Genomic DNA, 17,015 nt, shown 5'->3' on the forward strand with positions numbered 1-17,015 from the left:
TTGCACTGTCTCCAAACTTTCTCTATTTGTGAGCAAACTGCCTCTTCCTCCGTCACATCAGTTCGGTTCCCACCCCTCCAACAATTCTGGTTTAAACTCTCAATAGCCTTTGCAAACCTCCCTGCCAGGATATTGGTCCCCTTGGGATTCAAGTGCAACCCGTCATTTTTGTACAGGTCACACCTGCCCCAAAAGATGTCCCAATGATCCAGAAATTTGAATCCCTGCCCCCTGAGCCACACATTTATCTTCCACCTCATTTTATTCCTATACTCACTGTCACTTGCACAGGCAGTAACCTGAGATTACTACCTTTTTTGGTCCTGTTTCTCAACTTCCTTCTTTATCCCTGTAGTCTGCTTTCAGGACCTCCTCCCTTTTCCTGCCTATGTCGTTGGTACCAATATGTACCACGACCTCTGGCTGTTCTCCTTCCCACTTCAGGATCTCGTGGACACGATCAGAAACATCCTGGACCCTGGCACCTGGGAGGCAAACTACCATCCGCGTTTCTTTCCTGCATCCACAGAATCGCCTGTCTGACCCCCTAACTATAGAGTCCCCTATCACTGCTGCCATCCTCTTCCTTTCCCTACCCATCTGAGCCACAGGGCCAGACTTTGTGCCAGAGGCACGGCCACTGTTGCTTGTCCCAAGTAGACTGTCTCCCCCAACAGTACTCAAACAGGAGTACTTATTTTTCAGGGGGACAGCCACAGGGGTACTCTCTAGTATCTGACTCTTACCCTTCCCTCTCCTGTCTGTTACCCATTTATCTGTCTCACGAAGACCCGGTGTGCCTACCTGCCTATAGCTCCTCTCTATCACCTGCTCACTCTCTCTGACCAGACAAAGGTGATCGAGCTGCATCTCCAGTTCCCTAACGCGGTCGCTAAGGAAGTGCAGCTCGACACACCTGGCACAGATGTGGCCATCCAGGAGGCTGGGATTCTCCCAGACTTCCCACATCTGACACCAAGCACAGAAAACCAGCCCCACACACACACTTCCTGTCTGTAATCTACACAGGCAACCTACCTCGCTTCAATTCGTTATTACCAAAGCCCTGTTGAGCCAAAACCTTCTTACTCTGTCTCCCTCTAATCTGTCACCTGCTCCTCTGTAAAGCTGTCTCCTTTTAAACTTTTCTTGCCGTTCTAACTGGCTGATATCCACATGCTCGCACAGTCGTGCCCTGATCAAACCGCTGAAGAAATAACAGAAAAACATACAATCTAAAAGTAATATAGCCCAAGCCCCTGAGTGGCATAGCCTGTAGATTTATGGTTCTGGTCCAGCTTGTCTTCCACTGGACCGATCCTTTATCACAACCATGTTGGTACCAATGTATACCCGCAACTTTTGATTGTTCACATCCCCCATTTAGAATGCAATGCACCTGATCCGAGATGTCTCTGATGATGGCATCCGAGAGTCGTTGATGAGTCTGCTTTGAAGGTGGAATTATGTCTGAGCAGAAGATGAGACAATGGCTGCTCTGTGTGTGTGAAAGTAGGCAAGAAAAATGGGATGAGTAGTGTGGGCGTGTAGCATTTAGGCAGGACATGTTCTCACAGTCCTGTAGGAAGCAGGTGATGGACAAAGAGGCTGTGAGATCTGTCCCCAGCTGGTGTGAAAGTTTAAACCCTGTTCAACCACAGAGAAAACCAAACCTCTCACTACACTGTGTGTCCTGCACATGGCCTCCTGTGAACTGCTTTTCTGTCCAGGTCCCTCTTTGTGCTACAGATGCAGGGGAGCATGAGGAAAGAAGCAGCTGGAGGCCATTCAGCCCCTCATGCTGAATCTGCTGTTCAGCAACATCATGGCTGATGTCTGAATGTGTTGTATTTTACCCATCTCTTGTTCGGCTTCATATGTGAAACTATTTTGGTTCTGTGTTCAATATACTGAGTGCCTGATTCTGCACAGCTTGGTGTTCAGGTACATTGGGAAGATGCACTATTTACCAAGGAAGCGTGGGAAAAGAGCTGGGCTGCTGGTCAGATTGAAGCTGAGGGGCTTCAGGGTCCCTATGCCCACCATCCTACTAGCTACGTGCAAGCCATAGAGAACAAGGTGGATAATCTTAAAGGGAGATTCACCTGCTGCAGGGAGATGCAGAACTGCTGTGTATTCTGTTTCACCAAGACCTGGCTCTCCCCTGCCACCCCCAACTGTGCCATCCAACCGGAGGGATTTTCAATCCATCGGATGGACCACACAGCGTCTTCGGGGAAGACGAGAGGAGGTGGTGTCTGCCTACTGATCAACACTGTGTGGTGCTCGGACACAGTGGCACTGACAAGCTCCTGCAGCCCGGACCTAGAACACCTGTCGGTGAAGTGTCGTCCCTACTATCTGCCACGGGAATTCACCTCGGTCATACTGACAGCGGTCTACATTCCCCCCCAGGCAGACATGGAGTGTGGTCTGAACATACTGTATGCCAACATCAGTGAACTTGAGACCAGGTATCCGGAGGCTTTGCTCATTACAGCCGGGGACTTTAACCAGGCCAACCTCAGAAAGGCGCTGCCAAAGTTATACCAACATGTCTCCTGCCTCACTAGAGGCCCGAATATACTTGACCACTGCTACACAGCAGTCAAGGATGCCTGCCGTTCCGTCCCACGACCTCACTTCAGAAAATTGGACCATCAAGCCGTACTCCTCCTCCGGGCTTACAAACAGAAACTGAAGCGGTGTCAAAAGTAGTGTCGCTTTGGACGGAGGAAACGGATGAGGTCCTCCTTGACTGCCTTGAATCAGTGGACTGGTTAGTATTCAAGGACTCGGCAGTTGAAAAGCAGGACCTCGAGGGTGGTAATCTCAGGATTGCTACCTGTGCTAGGTGCCAGTGAGGGTAGGAATAGGATGCTCTGGAGGATGAACAAGTGGCTGAGGAACTGGTGTAGGGAGCAGGGTTTCAGATTTCAGGATAATTGGGACCTCTTCTAGGGCAGGTAGGACCTGTACAAGAGAGACGGGTAACACTTGAACTACAGGGGGACCAATATCCTTTCAGGGAGGTTTGTTAGTGCTATTGGGGGGTCTTTAAACTAGATTTGCAGGGGGATGGGAACCACAGTACCAGAGCTGACAGTGTGGCTGGGGTGAAAATAAATGATGTTAAAAGTTCAAGCAAATCCGCTAATAGAAAGGTTGTGAATGGTGGTAAAAATCTTCTGAGGTGTATATATTTCAATGCTTGGAGTATTGCGGGGAAGGCAGATGAAATTGAGGGCGGGGATTGACACGTGGAATTATGACGTTATAGCAATTAGTGAAACTTGGCTACAGGAGGGGCAGGACTGGCAGCTTAATATTCCAGGGTTCCGATGTTTCAGATGTGATCGAGGCAGAGGAATGAAATGTGGGGGAGTAGCATTGCTTGTTAGGGAAAATATTACAGCAGTGCTCAGGCAGGACAGATTAGAGGGCTTGTCTACTGAGTCCTTATGGGTGGAGCTGAGAAACAGGAAAGGTATGGCCACATCAGTGGGATTGTATTACAGACCACCCAATAGTCAACGAGAATTGGAAGAGCAAATCTGCAGGGAAATAGCAAGCAACTGCAGGAAACATAAAGTTGTGGTGGTAGGGGATTTTAATTTTCCATACATTGATTGGGACTCCCATACTGTTAGGGGTCTAGATGGTTCAGAGTTTGTAAAATGTGTTCAGGAAAGTTTTCTAAATCAATATATAGAGGGACCAACTAGAGGGGATGCAATATTGGATCTCCTGTTAGGAAACGAGTTAGGACAAGTGACGGAAGTCTGTATAGGGGAGTACTTTGGTTCCAGTGATCATAACACCATGAGTTTCAACTTGATCATGGACAAGGATAGACCTGGTCCTAGGGTTGAGGTTCTGAACTGGAAAAAGGCCAAATTTGAAGAAATGAGAAAGGATCTAAAAAGCGTGGATTGGGACAGGTTGTTTTGTGGCAAGGATGTGATTGGTAGGTAGGAAGCCTTCAAAGGGGAAATTTTGAGAGTGCAGAATTTGTATGTTCCTGTCAGGATTAAAGGCAAAGTGAATAGGAATAAGGAACCTTGGTTCTCAAGGAATATTGCAACTCTGATAAAGAAGAAGAGGGAGTTGTATGACATGTATAGGAAGCAGGGAGTAAATAAGGTGCTTGAGGAGTATAAGAAGTGCAAGAAAATACTTAAGAAAGAAATCAGGAGTGCTAAAAGAAGACATGAGGTTGCATTGGCAGTCAAAGTGAAGGATAATCCAAAGAGCTTTTACAAGTATATTAAGAGCAAAAGGATTGTAAGGGATAAAATTGGTCCTGTTGAAGATCAGAGTGGTCACCTATGTGCGGAACCAAAGGAAATGGGGGAGATCTTAAATAGGTTTTTTATGTCTGTATTTACTAAGGAAACTGGCATGAAGTCTATGGAATTAGGGGAAACAAGTAGTGAGATCATGGAAACTGTACAGATCGAAAAAGAGGAGGTCCTTGCTGTCTTGAGGAAAATTAAAGTGGATAAATCCCCGGGACCTGACAGGGTGTTCCCTCGGACCTTGAAGGAGAATGGTGTTGAAGTTGCAGGGACCCTGGCAGAAATATTTAAAATGTCGCTGTCTACAGGTGAGGTGCCGGAGGATTGGAGAGTGGCTCATGTTGTTCCGTTGTTTAAAAAAGGATCGAAAAGTAATCCGGGAAATTATAGGCCGGTAAGTTTAACGACGGTAGTAGGTAAGGTATTGGAGGGAGTACTAAGAGACAGAATCTACAAGCATTTGGATAGACAGGGACTTATTAGGGAGAGTCAACATGGCTTTGTGCGTGGCAGGTCATGTTTGACCAACCTATTGGAGTTTTTCGAGGAGGTTACCAGGAAAGTGGATGAAGGGAAAGCAGTGGATATTGTCTACATGGACTTCAGTAAGGCCTTTGACAAGGTCCCGCATGGGAGGTTAGTTAGGAAAATTCAGTCGCTAGGTATACATGGAGAGGTGGTAAATTGGATCAGACATTGGCTCAATGGAAGAAGCCAAAGAGGGGTAATAGAGAATTGCTTCTCCGAGTGGAGGCCTGTGACTAGTGGTGTGCCACAGGGATCAGTGCTGGGTCCATTGTTACTTGTCATCTATATCAATGATCTGGATGATAATGTGGTAAATTGGAGCAGCAAATTTGCTGATGATACAAAGATTGGAGGTGTAGTAGACAGCGAGGAAGGTTTTCAGAGCCTGCAGAGGGACTTGGACCAGCTGGAAAAATGGGCTGAAAAATGGAGTTTAATGCAGACAAGAGTGAGGTATTGCACGTTGGAAGGACAAACCAAGGTAGAACATACAGGGTTAGTGGTAAGGCACTGAGGAGTGCAGTAGAACAGAGGGATCTGGGAATACAGATACAAAATTCTCTAAAAGTGGCATCACAGGTAGATAGGGTCGTAAAGAGAGCTTTTGGTACATTGGCCTTTATTAATCAAAGTATTGAGTATAAGAGCTGGAATGTTATGATGAAGTTGTATAAGGCATTGGTGAGGCCAAATCTGGAGTATTATGTTCAGTTTTGGTCACCAAATTACAGGAAGGATATAAATAAGGTTGAAAGGGTACAGAGAAGGTTTACAAGGTTGTTGCTGGGACTTGAGAAACTCAGTTACAGAGTAAGGTTGAATAGGTTAGGACTTTATTCCCTGGAGCGTAGAAGAATGAGGGGAGATTTGATAGAGGTATATAAAATTATGACGGGTATAGCTAGAGTGAATGCAAGCAGGCTTTTTCCACTGAGGCAAGGGGAGAAAGAAACCAGAGGACATGGGTTAAGGGTGAGGGGGGGGAAAGTTTAAAGGGAACATTAGTGGGGGCTTCTTCACACAGAGAGTGGTGGGAGTATGGAATGAGCTGCCAGACGAGGTGGTAAATGCGGGTTCTTTTTTAACATTTAAGAATAAATTGGACAGATACATGGATGGGAGGTGTATGGAGGGATATGGTCCGTGTGCAGGTCAGTGGGACTAGGCAGAAAATGGTTCGGCACAGCCAGGAAGGGCCAAAAGGCCTGTTTCTGTGCTGTAGTTTCTATGGTTCTATGGTTCTATGGTTCTATGGTTCTAACCTCAATGAGTATGCCTCAGCTGTCAAGGACTTTATTTGGAAATGCACGGAGGATTGTGTGTCTCGCAAGACCATCCGGGTATTCCCTAACCAGAAACCTTGGATGAATTATGACGTCAAGTCCCTTTTAAAGGCTAGAGCTGCGGCTTTTAGGTCCGGGGATACCAGTCGCTACATGGAATCCAGGCGTGAACTCCAGAAAGCCATTAAGGGCGCCAAGAGGCAATATCGAGCCAAGTTCGAAGCCCAGGCTAACCAGAGGAATGCCAGTAGACTACGGCAGGGTCTAAATGAGATCACTGGATGCAAAGAAAAGGCTGGGAATATCAATAACTGTGGCGCTTCTCTTCCTGACGAACTTAACGTATTCTACGCAAGATTCGAACAGAAGAGGCGCGTCCCGCTCCCTCCAGATGAACCGGACCTGGTGGCATCGAGATTCATCATCACCGAGGAGGACGTTAGAAGGGCCTTCCTGAAGATAAATCCAAGGAAGGCGACGGGCCCAGATGGCATCCCGGGACGGGTTCTCCGGGCCTGTGCAAGCGAGCTAGCTGGAGTGTTTGCTGACATCTTCAACTGTTCCTTGCTTCAGTCTAAGATCCCCTCGTGTTTTAAGAAGTCAACGATAATCCCAGTGCTGAAGAAGAGCAAGGTGGCATGCCTGAATGACTATCGACCTGTGGCTCTGACATCAATTGCTATGAAGTGCTTCGAGAGATTGGTTATGGCAGACATCAACCACAGCCTACCGGTCAACCTCGATGCTTTGCAATTTGCCTGCCAGATCAACAGGTCAATGGCAGATGCCATCTCTCTGGCCCTACATTCCTCCGTAGAACACCTGGAGAATAAAGACGCATACGTAAGGCTCCTTTTCATTGACTACAGCTCTGCCTTTAATACCATCATTCCAAATAAACTGATTCTTAAGCTCCGGAACTGGGAACCTGGGCCTTAGGACTCAGATCTGCAGCTGGATCTTCAAATTCCTCTCAGACAGGACCCAGGCTGTAAAAATAGGGGACAAGCTCTCCTCTACAATCACTCCGAGCACCGGTGCCCCACAAGGCTGTGTACTCAGACCCCTGCTGTACTCACTGTACGTCCATGATTTTGTAGCCAAGTTTTCATCAAACTCAATATATATAAGTTTGCTGATGACACAACAATTGTTGGCCGTATCTCGGGTAATGATGAGTTTGACTACAGAGAGGAAATTAAGAACATGGTAGCATGGTGCAAAGACAATGACCTATCCCCCAACGTCAGCAAGACGAAGGAATTGGTCGTTGTCTTCAGAAGGAGTAGCGGACCGCACGACCCAATTTACATCGGTGGTGCGCAAGTGGAACAGGTCAAAAGCTTTAAGTTCCTCGGGGTCAATATCACAAACGACCTGACTTGGTCCAACCAAGCAGAGTTCACTGCCAAGAAGGCCCACCAGCACCTTTACTTCCTGAGAAAGCTAAAGAAATTTGGCCTGTCCCCTTACACCCTCACTCATTTTTTATAGGTGCACTGTAGAAAGCATTCTTCTAGGGTGCATCACAACCTGGTATGGAAGTTGGCCTGTCCAAGACCGAAAGAACCTACAGAAGATCGTGAACATGGCGCAGCACATCACACAAACCAATTTTTCATCCTTGGACTCACTTTACACCGCACGCTGTTGGAGCAGTGCTGCCAAGATAATCAAGGACACGACCCACCCAGCCAATACACTTTTTGTCCCTCTTCCCTCTGGGAGAAGGCTCAGGAGCTTGAAGACTCGTACAGCCAGATTTGGGAACAGCTTCTTTCCAACTGTGATAAGACTGCTGAACGGATCCTGACCCGGATCTGGGCCGTACTCTCCAAATATCCGGACCTGCCTCTCGTTTTTTTTTTGCTCTACCTTACTTTCCATTTTTCTATTTTCTATTTATGATTTATAATTTAAATTTTTAATATTTACTAATTTTTACTATTTTTAATATTTAATATTTGTAATCCAGGGAGTGGGAAGCGCAGAATCAAATATCACTGTGATGATTGTACGTTCTAGTACCAATTGTTTGGCGACAATAAAGTATAAAGTATAAAGTACATTGTTCCCTAAAACAGGTGACACAGGTTGAGCAGATGGTGAAGATGGTGTTTATCATATTTGGCTTCATCAGTCAGAACAGTGAGTGCAAGAGTTGGAATGTCACATATCAAGATGCTGGAGAGGCCACATGGAGAATTTGGTAGAGTTTTGGTCATCCTATAGTAATGGTGTCATTATATGGAGCTTAGAGTTCAGAGGCGAAAAGTAAAGGTAAACACAAGAATATCTTCAGATGCTGGAAATCCAGAGCAACACACACACAATACTGTAGGAACTTAGAAAGACAGGCAACAACTACGGACAGGAATAAGCGGTCAACATTTTGGGCCGAGACCCTTCATCGGGTCTGAAAAGTAAGAGGGAAGACACAAGAATAAAAAGGATAGATAGAAGGTAGGTGACAGGTGAAGCCAGGTGGGTGAAAAAGATAAAGGAATGTGGATAGAGGAATCTGATAGGAGAGGAGAGTGAGCCACAGGCGAAAGGGAAGGAGGAAGTGATAGGCAGGCGAGAAGAGGTGAAGACCAAAGTGGTGAATAGAAAAACAGAGGAGAGGGAGTAAATTTTTTTTACAGAAGGAGAATTCTATATTCAGGCCATTATGTTGGAGGCTACCCAGATGGTATACAAGGTGTTGTTCCTTCACCCTGAGGTGGAGGAGTAAATTAAAGTTGACCACCCAGGTCAAGCAGGACCTTTAAAAATCAGGACTTTGTAACTGTTTTCTTAGAGTTTCAACAGTGGCAAATCAGAGTTCAGGATTGTTTAGCAAGGTCAAATAAACATACAGCACAGGCAAGCAGAGCAGCCATTATTGGAGTGAAAAAAATATTACATTGGTGAGAATTTTGACTTCGGCTCAATAGACTTGGGCAATAAAAGGCATGGCCAACATAATTATCTGGTAAGCTTTTTTTTCTCTCGTTCTTCATTTGTTAGTGTATAATAAGGGCAGTAAGAATGGCCACAGGAGCTGTGGTTTGTACTTTATGTAAGATGTGGGAATTCTGGGAGACCTCCTGCCTCCCGGATAACCACATCTACACCAGGTACACTGAGCTGCAGCTCCTCAGAGAACGTGTTAAAGAACTGGATCTGCAACTCAAGGACCTTCGTCTCATAAGTGAAACAGAGTAGATAATAGATCAGAGTTACAGGGAGGGAGTCACCCTGAGGTCGCAGGAGCAGGTGAAGGGTGAAAGTCAGGAGAGGGAATGGAAATGGCCAGCTGGTACAGAGTACCTATGTGGTCGTTTCCCTCAATAACAAGTATACCCATTTTGCACAATGTTGCCAGAACTTCAAGTCTGTCAAGGAGCAGAAGTAAGTGTAATTGCCATTATTTGGAAGAAGGTGCTTTGGAAACTGAAATGTTTGAAGGTAGGTAAGTCAGCTCGACCAGGTGGGCTCCCCAGGGTCCTGAAAGAGGAGGATGAAGAGATTGTGGAGATGTTAGCAATGGTCATTCAAGAGTCACTGGATTTTGTCTGGAGGAATGGAAAATAGTAAATTTCACTCCACTCTTCAAGAAGGGAGAGAGGCAGAAGAAAGGAAATTGTAGTCCAGCTGGTCTAACCTCAGTGGTTGGAAAGATTTTGAAGTAGAATGTTGAGGATGGGGTTTCAGGGTACTTGGAGACATATGAGAAAAAGGCCGAAGTCAGAATGGTTTCATAGAAACATAGAAAACCAACAACACAGTACAGGCCCTTCGGCCCACAAAGCTGTGCCGAACATGTCCTTACCTTAGAACTAGGGTTACCATAGCTCTCTATATTTCTAAGTTGCATGTACCTATCCAGGAGTCTCTTAAAAGACCCTATCTTTTTCGCCTCCATAGAGGGGCAGGTAGTGCTGAGGAAGCAGAGAGACTGCAGAAGGACTTAGACAGATTAGAAGAATGGGTAGAAAGGTGTCAGATGGAGTACAGAAAGAATGATTCTGGGAATGAAAAGGTTATCAACTGAGCAGTGATTGAACACTCTGGACATTGAATTCAGATGAATGAGGGTGGAACTGACTGAAACCTATCGAATGTTGAGAGGCCTCTATAGAATGACTGTGAGGAGGATGTTTCCTTTGATGGGGGAGCCTGTGACCGGGGGTATGGCCTGAAAATAGAGGGATGTCCGGTTAGAACAGAGATGGGCAGGAATTTCTTTAGCCAGGGGTTGGTGAATCTGCAGAAATCATTTCCACAGCAGTGAAGGCTGGATCACTCGGTGTATTTACGACGAAGGTTGATAGTATCTTGATTGGTCAGGGCATGAGGGATACAGGGAGAAGACAGGAGACTGGGGCTGAGGGGACAATGGAACAGCATCATGAAAAGTCAGATCATACTTGATGGCTGAGTGGCCCAATTCTGCTCACGTGTGTTATGGCCTTATGATTTATACAGGAAAGGGCGCAGAAGTGATTATCAAAGACATTTATGGGCTCATACAGAGGGCTTGAATTACAAGGAGGATCAAGATACATTGGGGTGTTTATCCCTGGAGTTAAAAAGTCTGAGTTGTGACCCTAGAGGAATCTAAGATCATGGGTAACTAGATCGTCACTTTTTGATGTTTACACAGTTCGTTTTTTTCATGTTGTGTTTGATGTTTTCTTGAATGGGTTCCATGGTGTTTCATTGTTCAGTGACTGTCTGTGGGAGGATGTATCTCAGAGTTGTATTCTGTATACACACTTTGATAATAAATGTACTTTGGATAGACAATTCCCTCGGTGAGATAGGGAGTTGTCTATCCCAGCATGTGAAGACAGACTCCGGCGGATTGAGTGGATGAGACCAATGGAAGGTCCAGTGGTCAAGAAGGTGGTCTCTGCAAGTGTCGTGGAACGCGTAGAGCAGGACAAGACACAGAAGACGTCCTGGTCATCCACTGCACCTAGTTCCATCTCCAGCCGTCTAGACTCTGTCTTGCCACTGGATCCAGATGGGAATTGGGCAGAGAGAGTGAGGCTGACATTGCGCAACTCTCCCTCACTTAAATCCAAATCACGCGCTAGTCTTGACACCATCATAATGGTGTTGAGGTCCTCATCGACGTCATGATGGACGAACAACAAATGTACTTTGAATCTTTGATATGGTGGGTGGTTGGAGTCCTTTTCCCAGAGGAGGGGAGTCTAAACAAGAGGGTGTAGGTTTAAGATGAGGGTGGAAGATTGAACAAGAACCAGAGGACCATGTTTTCCTCTGAGGGGGTGGTAATTATTTGGAACAGGCTGTCAGAGGACGTGGTAAAGGGGGTACAATTACAATATTTAAAACTTTTGACAAACAAGAACATAAACAGTAAACTTTAGAGGAATTATGGGCCCAACACAGGGAAATAGGACCATTTAGAAACATAGAAACATAGAAAATGTTGAAAGGCATGGACAGAGTGGATGTGGCAAAGTTGTTTCCCATGATGGGGGAGTCTAGTACAAGAGGACATGACTTAAGGATTAAAGGGTGCCCATTCAGAAAAGAGATGCAAAGAAATTTTATTAGCCAGAGGGTGGTGAACCTATGGAATTTGTTGTCATGGGCGACAGTGGAGGCCAAGTTATTGGGTGTATTTAAGGCAGAGATTGATAGGTATCTGAGTAGCCAAGGCATCAAAGATTATGGTGAGAAGCCGGGGGAGTGGGACTAAGTGGGAGAATGGATCAGCTCATGATAAAATGGTGGAGCAGACTTGATGGGCTGAATGGCTGACTTCTGCTTCTTTGTCTTATGGTCTTAAAACCTACAGCATAATACAGGCTGTTCGGACCACAAAGCTGTACCAAACATGTCCTTACTTTAGAAATTACCTAGGGTTACCCACAGCCCTCTATTTTTTGAAGCTCCATGTACCTGTCCAGGAGTCACTTAATAGACCCTATCGCATCCGCCTCCACGACCATCACCGGCAGCCCATTCCACGCACCCACCAATCTCTGCGCAAAAAACCTGCCCCTGATATCTCCTCTGTACCTACTTCCAAGCACTGTAAAACTGTGTCCTCTTGTGTAGCCATTTCAGTCCTGGAAAAAGCCTCTGACTATGTACATGATCAATAGCTCTCATTATCTTATACACCTCTATCAGGTCACCTCTCATTGTCCATCGTGTCAAGGAAGAAAGGCCAAGTTCATTCAACCTTTTCTCATAGGGCATGCTCCCCAATCCAGGCAACATCCTTGTAAATCTCCTCTGCACCCTTTCTATGGTTTCCACATCCTTCCTATAGTGAGGCAACCAGAAATGAGCACAGTACTCCAAGTGGGGTCTGACCAGGGTCCTGTATAGCTGCAACATTACCTCTCGGCTCTTAAACTCAATACCTCGATTGATGAAGGCCAATGCGCTGTATGCCTTCTTAAGCACAGAGTCAATCTGCATAGCAGCCGAGAGTGTCCTATGGACTCTGACCTTAAGACACTCCACACTGCCAAGAGCCTTACCACTAATACCATATTCTGTCATCATATTTGACCTACCAAAACAAACCACCTCACACTTATCTGGGTTGAACTCCATCTGCCGCTTCTCAGCCCAGTTTTGCATCCTATCAATGTCCCGCTGTAACCTCTGACAGCCCTCCACACTATCCACAACACCCCCAACCTTTGTGTCATCAACAAATTTACTAACTCATCCCTTGATGGGTACTAACCCAGGGTTGTTATGACTTTAACTTTCCTAATATTGATTGGCACCTGATTCGTTCCAATGGTTTAGATGGGGCAGAGTTTGTTAAGTGTGTCCAGGATGGATTCCTGTCACAGTATGTGGACAGGCCGACCAGGGGGAATGCCATACTAGATCTAGTACTAGGTAATCAACCGGGTCAGGTCACAGATCTCTCAGTGGGTGAGCATCTGGGGGACAGTGACCACCGCTCCCTGGCCTTTAGCATTATCATGTAAAAGGACAGAATCAGAGAGGACAGGAAAAATTTTAATTGGGAAAAGGCAAATTATGAGGCTATAAGGCTAGAACTTGCGGGTGTGAATTGGGATGATGTTTTTGCAGGGAAATGTACTATGGACATGTGGTCAATGTTTAGAGATCTCTTGCGGGATGTTAGGAATAAATTTGTCCCGATGAGGAAGATAAAGAATGGTAGGGTGAAGGAACCATGGGTGACAAGTGAGGTGGAAAATCTAGTCAGGAGGAAGGAGGCAGCATACATGAGGTTTAGGAAGCAAGGATCAGATGGGACTATTGAGGAATATAGGGAAGAAGAAAGGAGCTTAAGAAGGGGCTGAGAAGAGCAAGAAAGAGACATGAGAAGGCCTTGGTGAGTAGGGTAAAAGAAAACATCAAGACATTCTTCAATTATGTGAAGAACAAAAGGATGACAGGAGTGAAGGTAGGACCGATTAGAGATAAAGGTGGGAAGATGTGCCTGGAGGCTGTGGAAGTGAGTGAGGTCCTCAATGAATACTTCTCTTCGGTATTCACCAATGAGAGGGAACTTGATGAAGGTGAGGATAATATGAGTCAGGTTGATGTTCTGGAGCATGTTGATATTAAGAGAGAGGAGGTGTTGGAGTTGTTAAAAAACATTAGGATGGATAAGACCCTGGGGCCTGATGGAATATTCCCCAGACTGCTCTACGAGGCGAGGGAAGAGATTGTTGAGCCTCTGGCTAGGATCTTTATGTCCTTGTTGTCCACGGGAATGGTGCTGGAGGATTGGAGGGAGGCAAATGTTGTCCCCTTGTTCAAAAAGGTAGTAGGGATAGTCCGGGTCATTGTAGACTAGTGAGCCTTATGTCTGTGGTGGGAAAGCTGTTGGAAAAGATTCTTAGAGATAGGATCTATAGGCATTTAGAGAATCATGGTCTGATCAGGGACAGTCAGCATGGCTTTGTGAAGGGCAGATCATGTCTAACAAGCCTGATAGAGTTCTTTGAGGAGGTGACCGGGCATATAGATGAGGGTAGTGCAGTGGATGTGATCTACATGGATTTTAGTAAGGCATTTGACAAGGTTCCACACGGTAGACTTATTCAGAAAGTCAGAAGGCATGGGATCCAGCTTAGTTTGGCCAGGTATATTCAGAATTGGCTTGCCTGCAGAAAACAGAGGGTCATGGTGGGGGGAGTACATTTGGATTAGAGGGTTGTGACTGGTGGTGTCCCACAAGGATTGGTTCTGGGACCTCTGCCTTTCGTGATTTTTATTAATGACCTGGATGTGGGCGTAGAAGGGTGGGTTGGCAAGTTTGCAGATGACACAAAGGTTGGTGGTGTTGTGGATAGTGTAGAGGATTGTCAAAGATTGCAGAGAGACATTGATAGGATGCAGAAGTGGGCTAAGAAGTAGCAAATGGAGTTCAACCCGGAGAAGTGTGAGGTGGTACACCTTGGAAGGACAAACTCCAAGGCAGAGTACAAAGTAAATGGCAGGATACTTGGTAGTGTGGAGGAGCAGAGGGATCTAGGGGTACATGTCCACAGATCCCTGAAAGTTGCCTCACAGGTGGATAGGGTAGTTAAGAAAGCTTACGGTGTGTTAGCTTTCATAAGTCAAGGGATAGAGTTTAAGAGTTGCGAGGTAATGATGCAGTTCTATAAAACTCTGGTTACGCCACACTTGGAGTACTGTGTCCATTTCTGGTCACCTCACTATAGGAAGGATGTGGAAGCATTGGAAAGGGTACAGAGGAGGTTTACTAGGATGCCGCCTGGTTTAGAGAGTATGCATTATGATCAGAGGTTAAGGGAGCTAGGGCTTTACTCTTTGGAGAGGAGGAGGATGAGAGAAGACATGATAGAGGTATACAATATATTTAGAGGAATAGATAGAGTGGACAGCCAGCGCCTCTTCCCCAGGGCACCGCTGCTCAATACAAGAGGACATGGCTTTATGTTAAGGGGTGGAAAGTTCAAGGGGGATATTAGAGGAAGGTTTTTTACTCAGAGAGTGTTTGGTGCATGGAATGCACTGCCTGAGTCAGTGGTGGAGGCAGATACACTAGTGAAATTTAAGAGACTATCGACAGGTATTTGGAAGAACTTAAGGTGGGGAGTTATATGGGAGGCAGGTTTTAGGGGTCGATACAACATTGAGGGCTGAAGGGCCTGTACTGTGCTGTACTATTTTATGTTCTATGTTCTATGTTCACTTCTTCATCCAGGTCATTTATAAAACTCAGGAAGAGTAGGGGTCCCAGAACAGATCCCTGAGGCTTATCACTGGTCACCGACCTCCATGCAGAAAATGACCCGTCTACAACCACACCTTGCCTTCTATGGGCAAGCCAGTTCTGGATCCATAAAGCAATGTCCCCTTGGATCCCATGCCTCCTTACTTTCTCAGTAACCTTTGCATGGTGTACCTTATCAAATGCCTTGCTGAAATCCACATACACTACATCTACTGCTTTACCATCATCAATGTGTTTAGTCACATCCTCTGTAAACATCTTTGTCAGCAGTGACATATTGATCAGAATGGCCCATTTCTGTGTTGTATAAGTCCATAACTCTGTGACCACCCCCCGTACCCCAGCCATTTTTTCTTCAGGCCTGCTTCCAACCCATGGTTCAGCCCAAGCCAATTGGTTATAACTGTGGGCAGTCCCATTCTGTCCCGGATCAGTCTGGTACTGACGTGGTATCCCCTGGGTCTGGCTCTTTTCTGACCTTCAGTTGTTTACTGCCCACAGGTGTAAATGCAAGTACAGTCCTGATCCAATCACCAGGAGTTGTGAAGGTGTGTGAAGGTGGAACGGTGCAGATACAGTGTGTCCTGGAGAGTGACAATGTGGAATACACTGTGGATAAATACACTGTACACTGGTACAACTCACGCAACAAACTGACAGCTGAAGAATCAGTATTTCATCTTACCGATACTGGCAAAGTTTACAGGTCAGATGGCTTCTCCGATCGATTTCAGCTTTCCAGGAATATCGCCACTAACAGCTACTCACTGACCATCAGCAACGTGATGGTCAATGACTCTAAATTTTACATCTGTGGCATTTGGGGGACGATCTTTGGAAAGGGAACCCAGCTGAATGTGACCAGTGAGTACCTGAAACGTCGACTGTACCTCTTCCTAGAGATGCTGCCTGGCCTGCTGTGTTCAACAGCAACTTTGATGTGTGTTGCTTGAATTTCCAGCATCTGCAGAATTCCTCGTGTTTGAGTACTTCATGTTGGTTCTGTTTTCCAATCACCTCCCTGTATCAATGAGTAACGATGATACTGTATGTTCAGTTTCACAGAAACAGCTGTTATTACAAGTTTATAAAGAGCGGCCAAATCTTAATGTGGATAAAGATTCACTGCCTGCCGAGCTGAGGGGTACTTAGGGATGGAGAATAAATATCAGCATGCCCAGTGACAACATCCCGTGAATGGAGAAATGCAAAGAAATTACAGAACGTTCAGGAACAGCCCAATAATCCACCATCTTCCCTTGGTTCTTCACCTGGTTCACCAGGTGAAGTTTGTCACCCTTCCCGTCCACTCACCCAGATCTCCGGTTCCTGAGCTCCCTTTCAGTTTCCCCCACACCCTGACAATCTGACCAGATTAATGACATTGAAACATCTTTTACGTTTATGTAAACACCTTTCTTTGAAATGTGATTCAAAAGCGAGTTTGAGCATGAAGAGAGAAAATGAGTGAGGTACGGAGATCAGGTAGATGGGACGAGGCAGAAAACAAGAGCTAGATGGACCGAAGGACCTGTTCCTGTGCTGTAGTGGCCTATGACTCTGGAAGATTGATTTCAACATTTCAGAGAAATTTAGATGGATACATGGATGGGAGGGCTATGGTCTAGATGCAGGTTGATGGGACTAGGCAGATTAATAGTTGAACACAGACAAGATGGG

At 45.8% G+C, this 17,015-nt stretch overlaps 1 protein-coding gene and 1 long non-coding RNA gene across 3 annotated transcripts in view; one reads left to right on the forward strand and one right to left on the reverse strand.

Moving 5' to 3' along the window:
* Positions 1 to 17,015, reverse strand: part of LOC134350342 (uncharacterized) — a 53,406-nt gene that overhangs the window by 23,395 nt on the left and 12,996 nt on the right. The window contains exon 4 of the long non-coding RNA XR_010018874.1: positions 16,208 to 16,356. This is a non-coding gene — a long non-coding RNA (uncharacterized LOC134350342). The remainder of the gene's footprint in view (positions 1 to 16,207; positions 16,357 to 17,015) is intronic.
* Positions 1 to 17,015, forward strand: part of LOC134350340 (uncharacterized) — a 32,756-nt gene that overhangs the window by 6,907 nt on the left and 8,834 nt on the right. For both annotated transcript variants that reach the window (XM_063055405.1, XM_063055404.1), the window contains exon 2: positions 15,837 to 16,199. In XM_063055405.1, coding sequence (XP_062911475.1) covers positions 15,837 to 16,199 — 363 coding nt within the window. The remainder of the gene's footprint in view (positions 1 to 15,836; positions 16,200 to 17,015) is intronic.

Source organism: Mobula hypostoma, chromosome 8 (genome assembly GCF_963921235.1).
Source record: "Mobula hypostoma chromosome 8, sMobHyp1.1, whole genome shotgun sequence".
Classification (NCBI taxonomy): Eukaryota; Metazoa; Chordata; class Chondrichthyes; order Myliobatiformes; family Myliobatidae; genus Mobula; species Mobula hypostoma.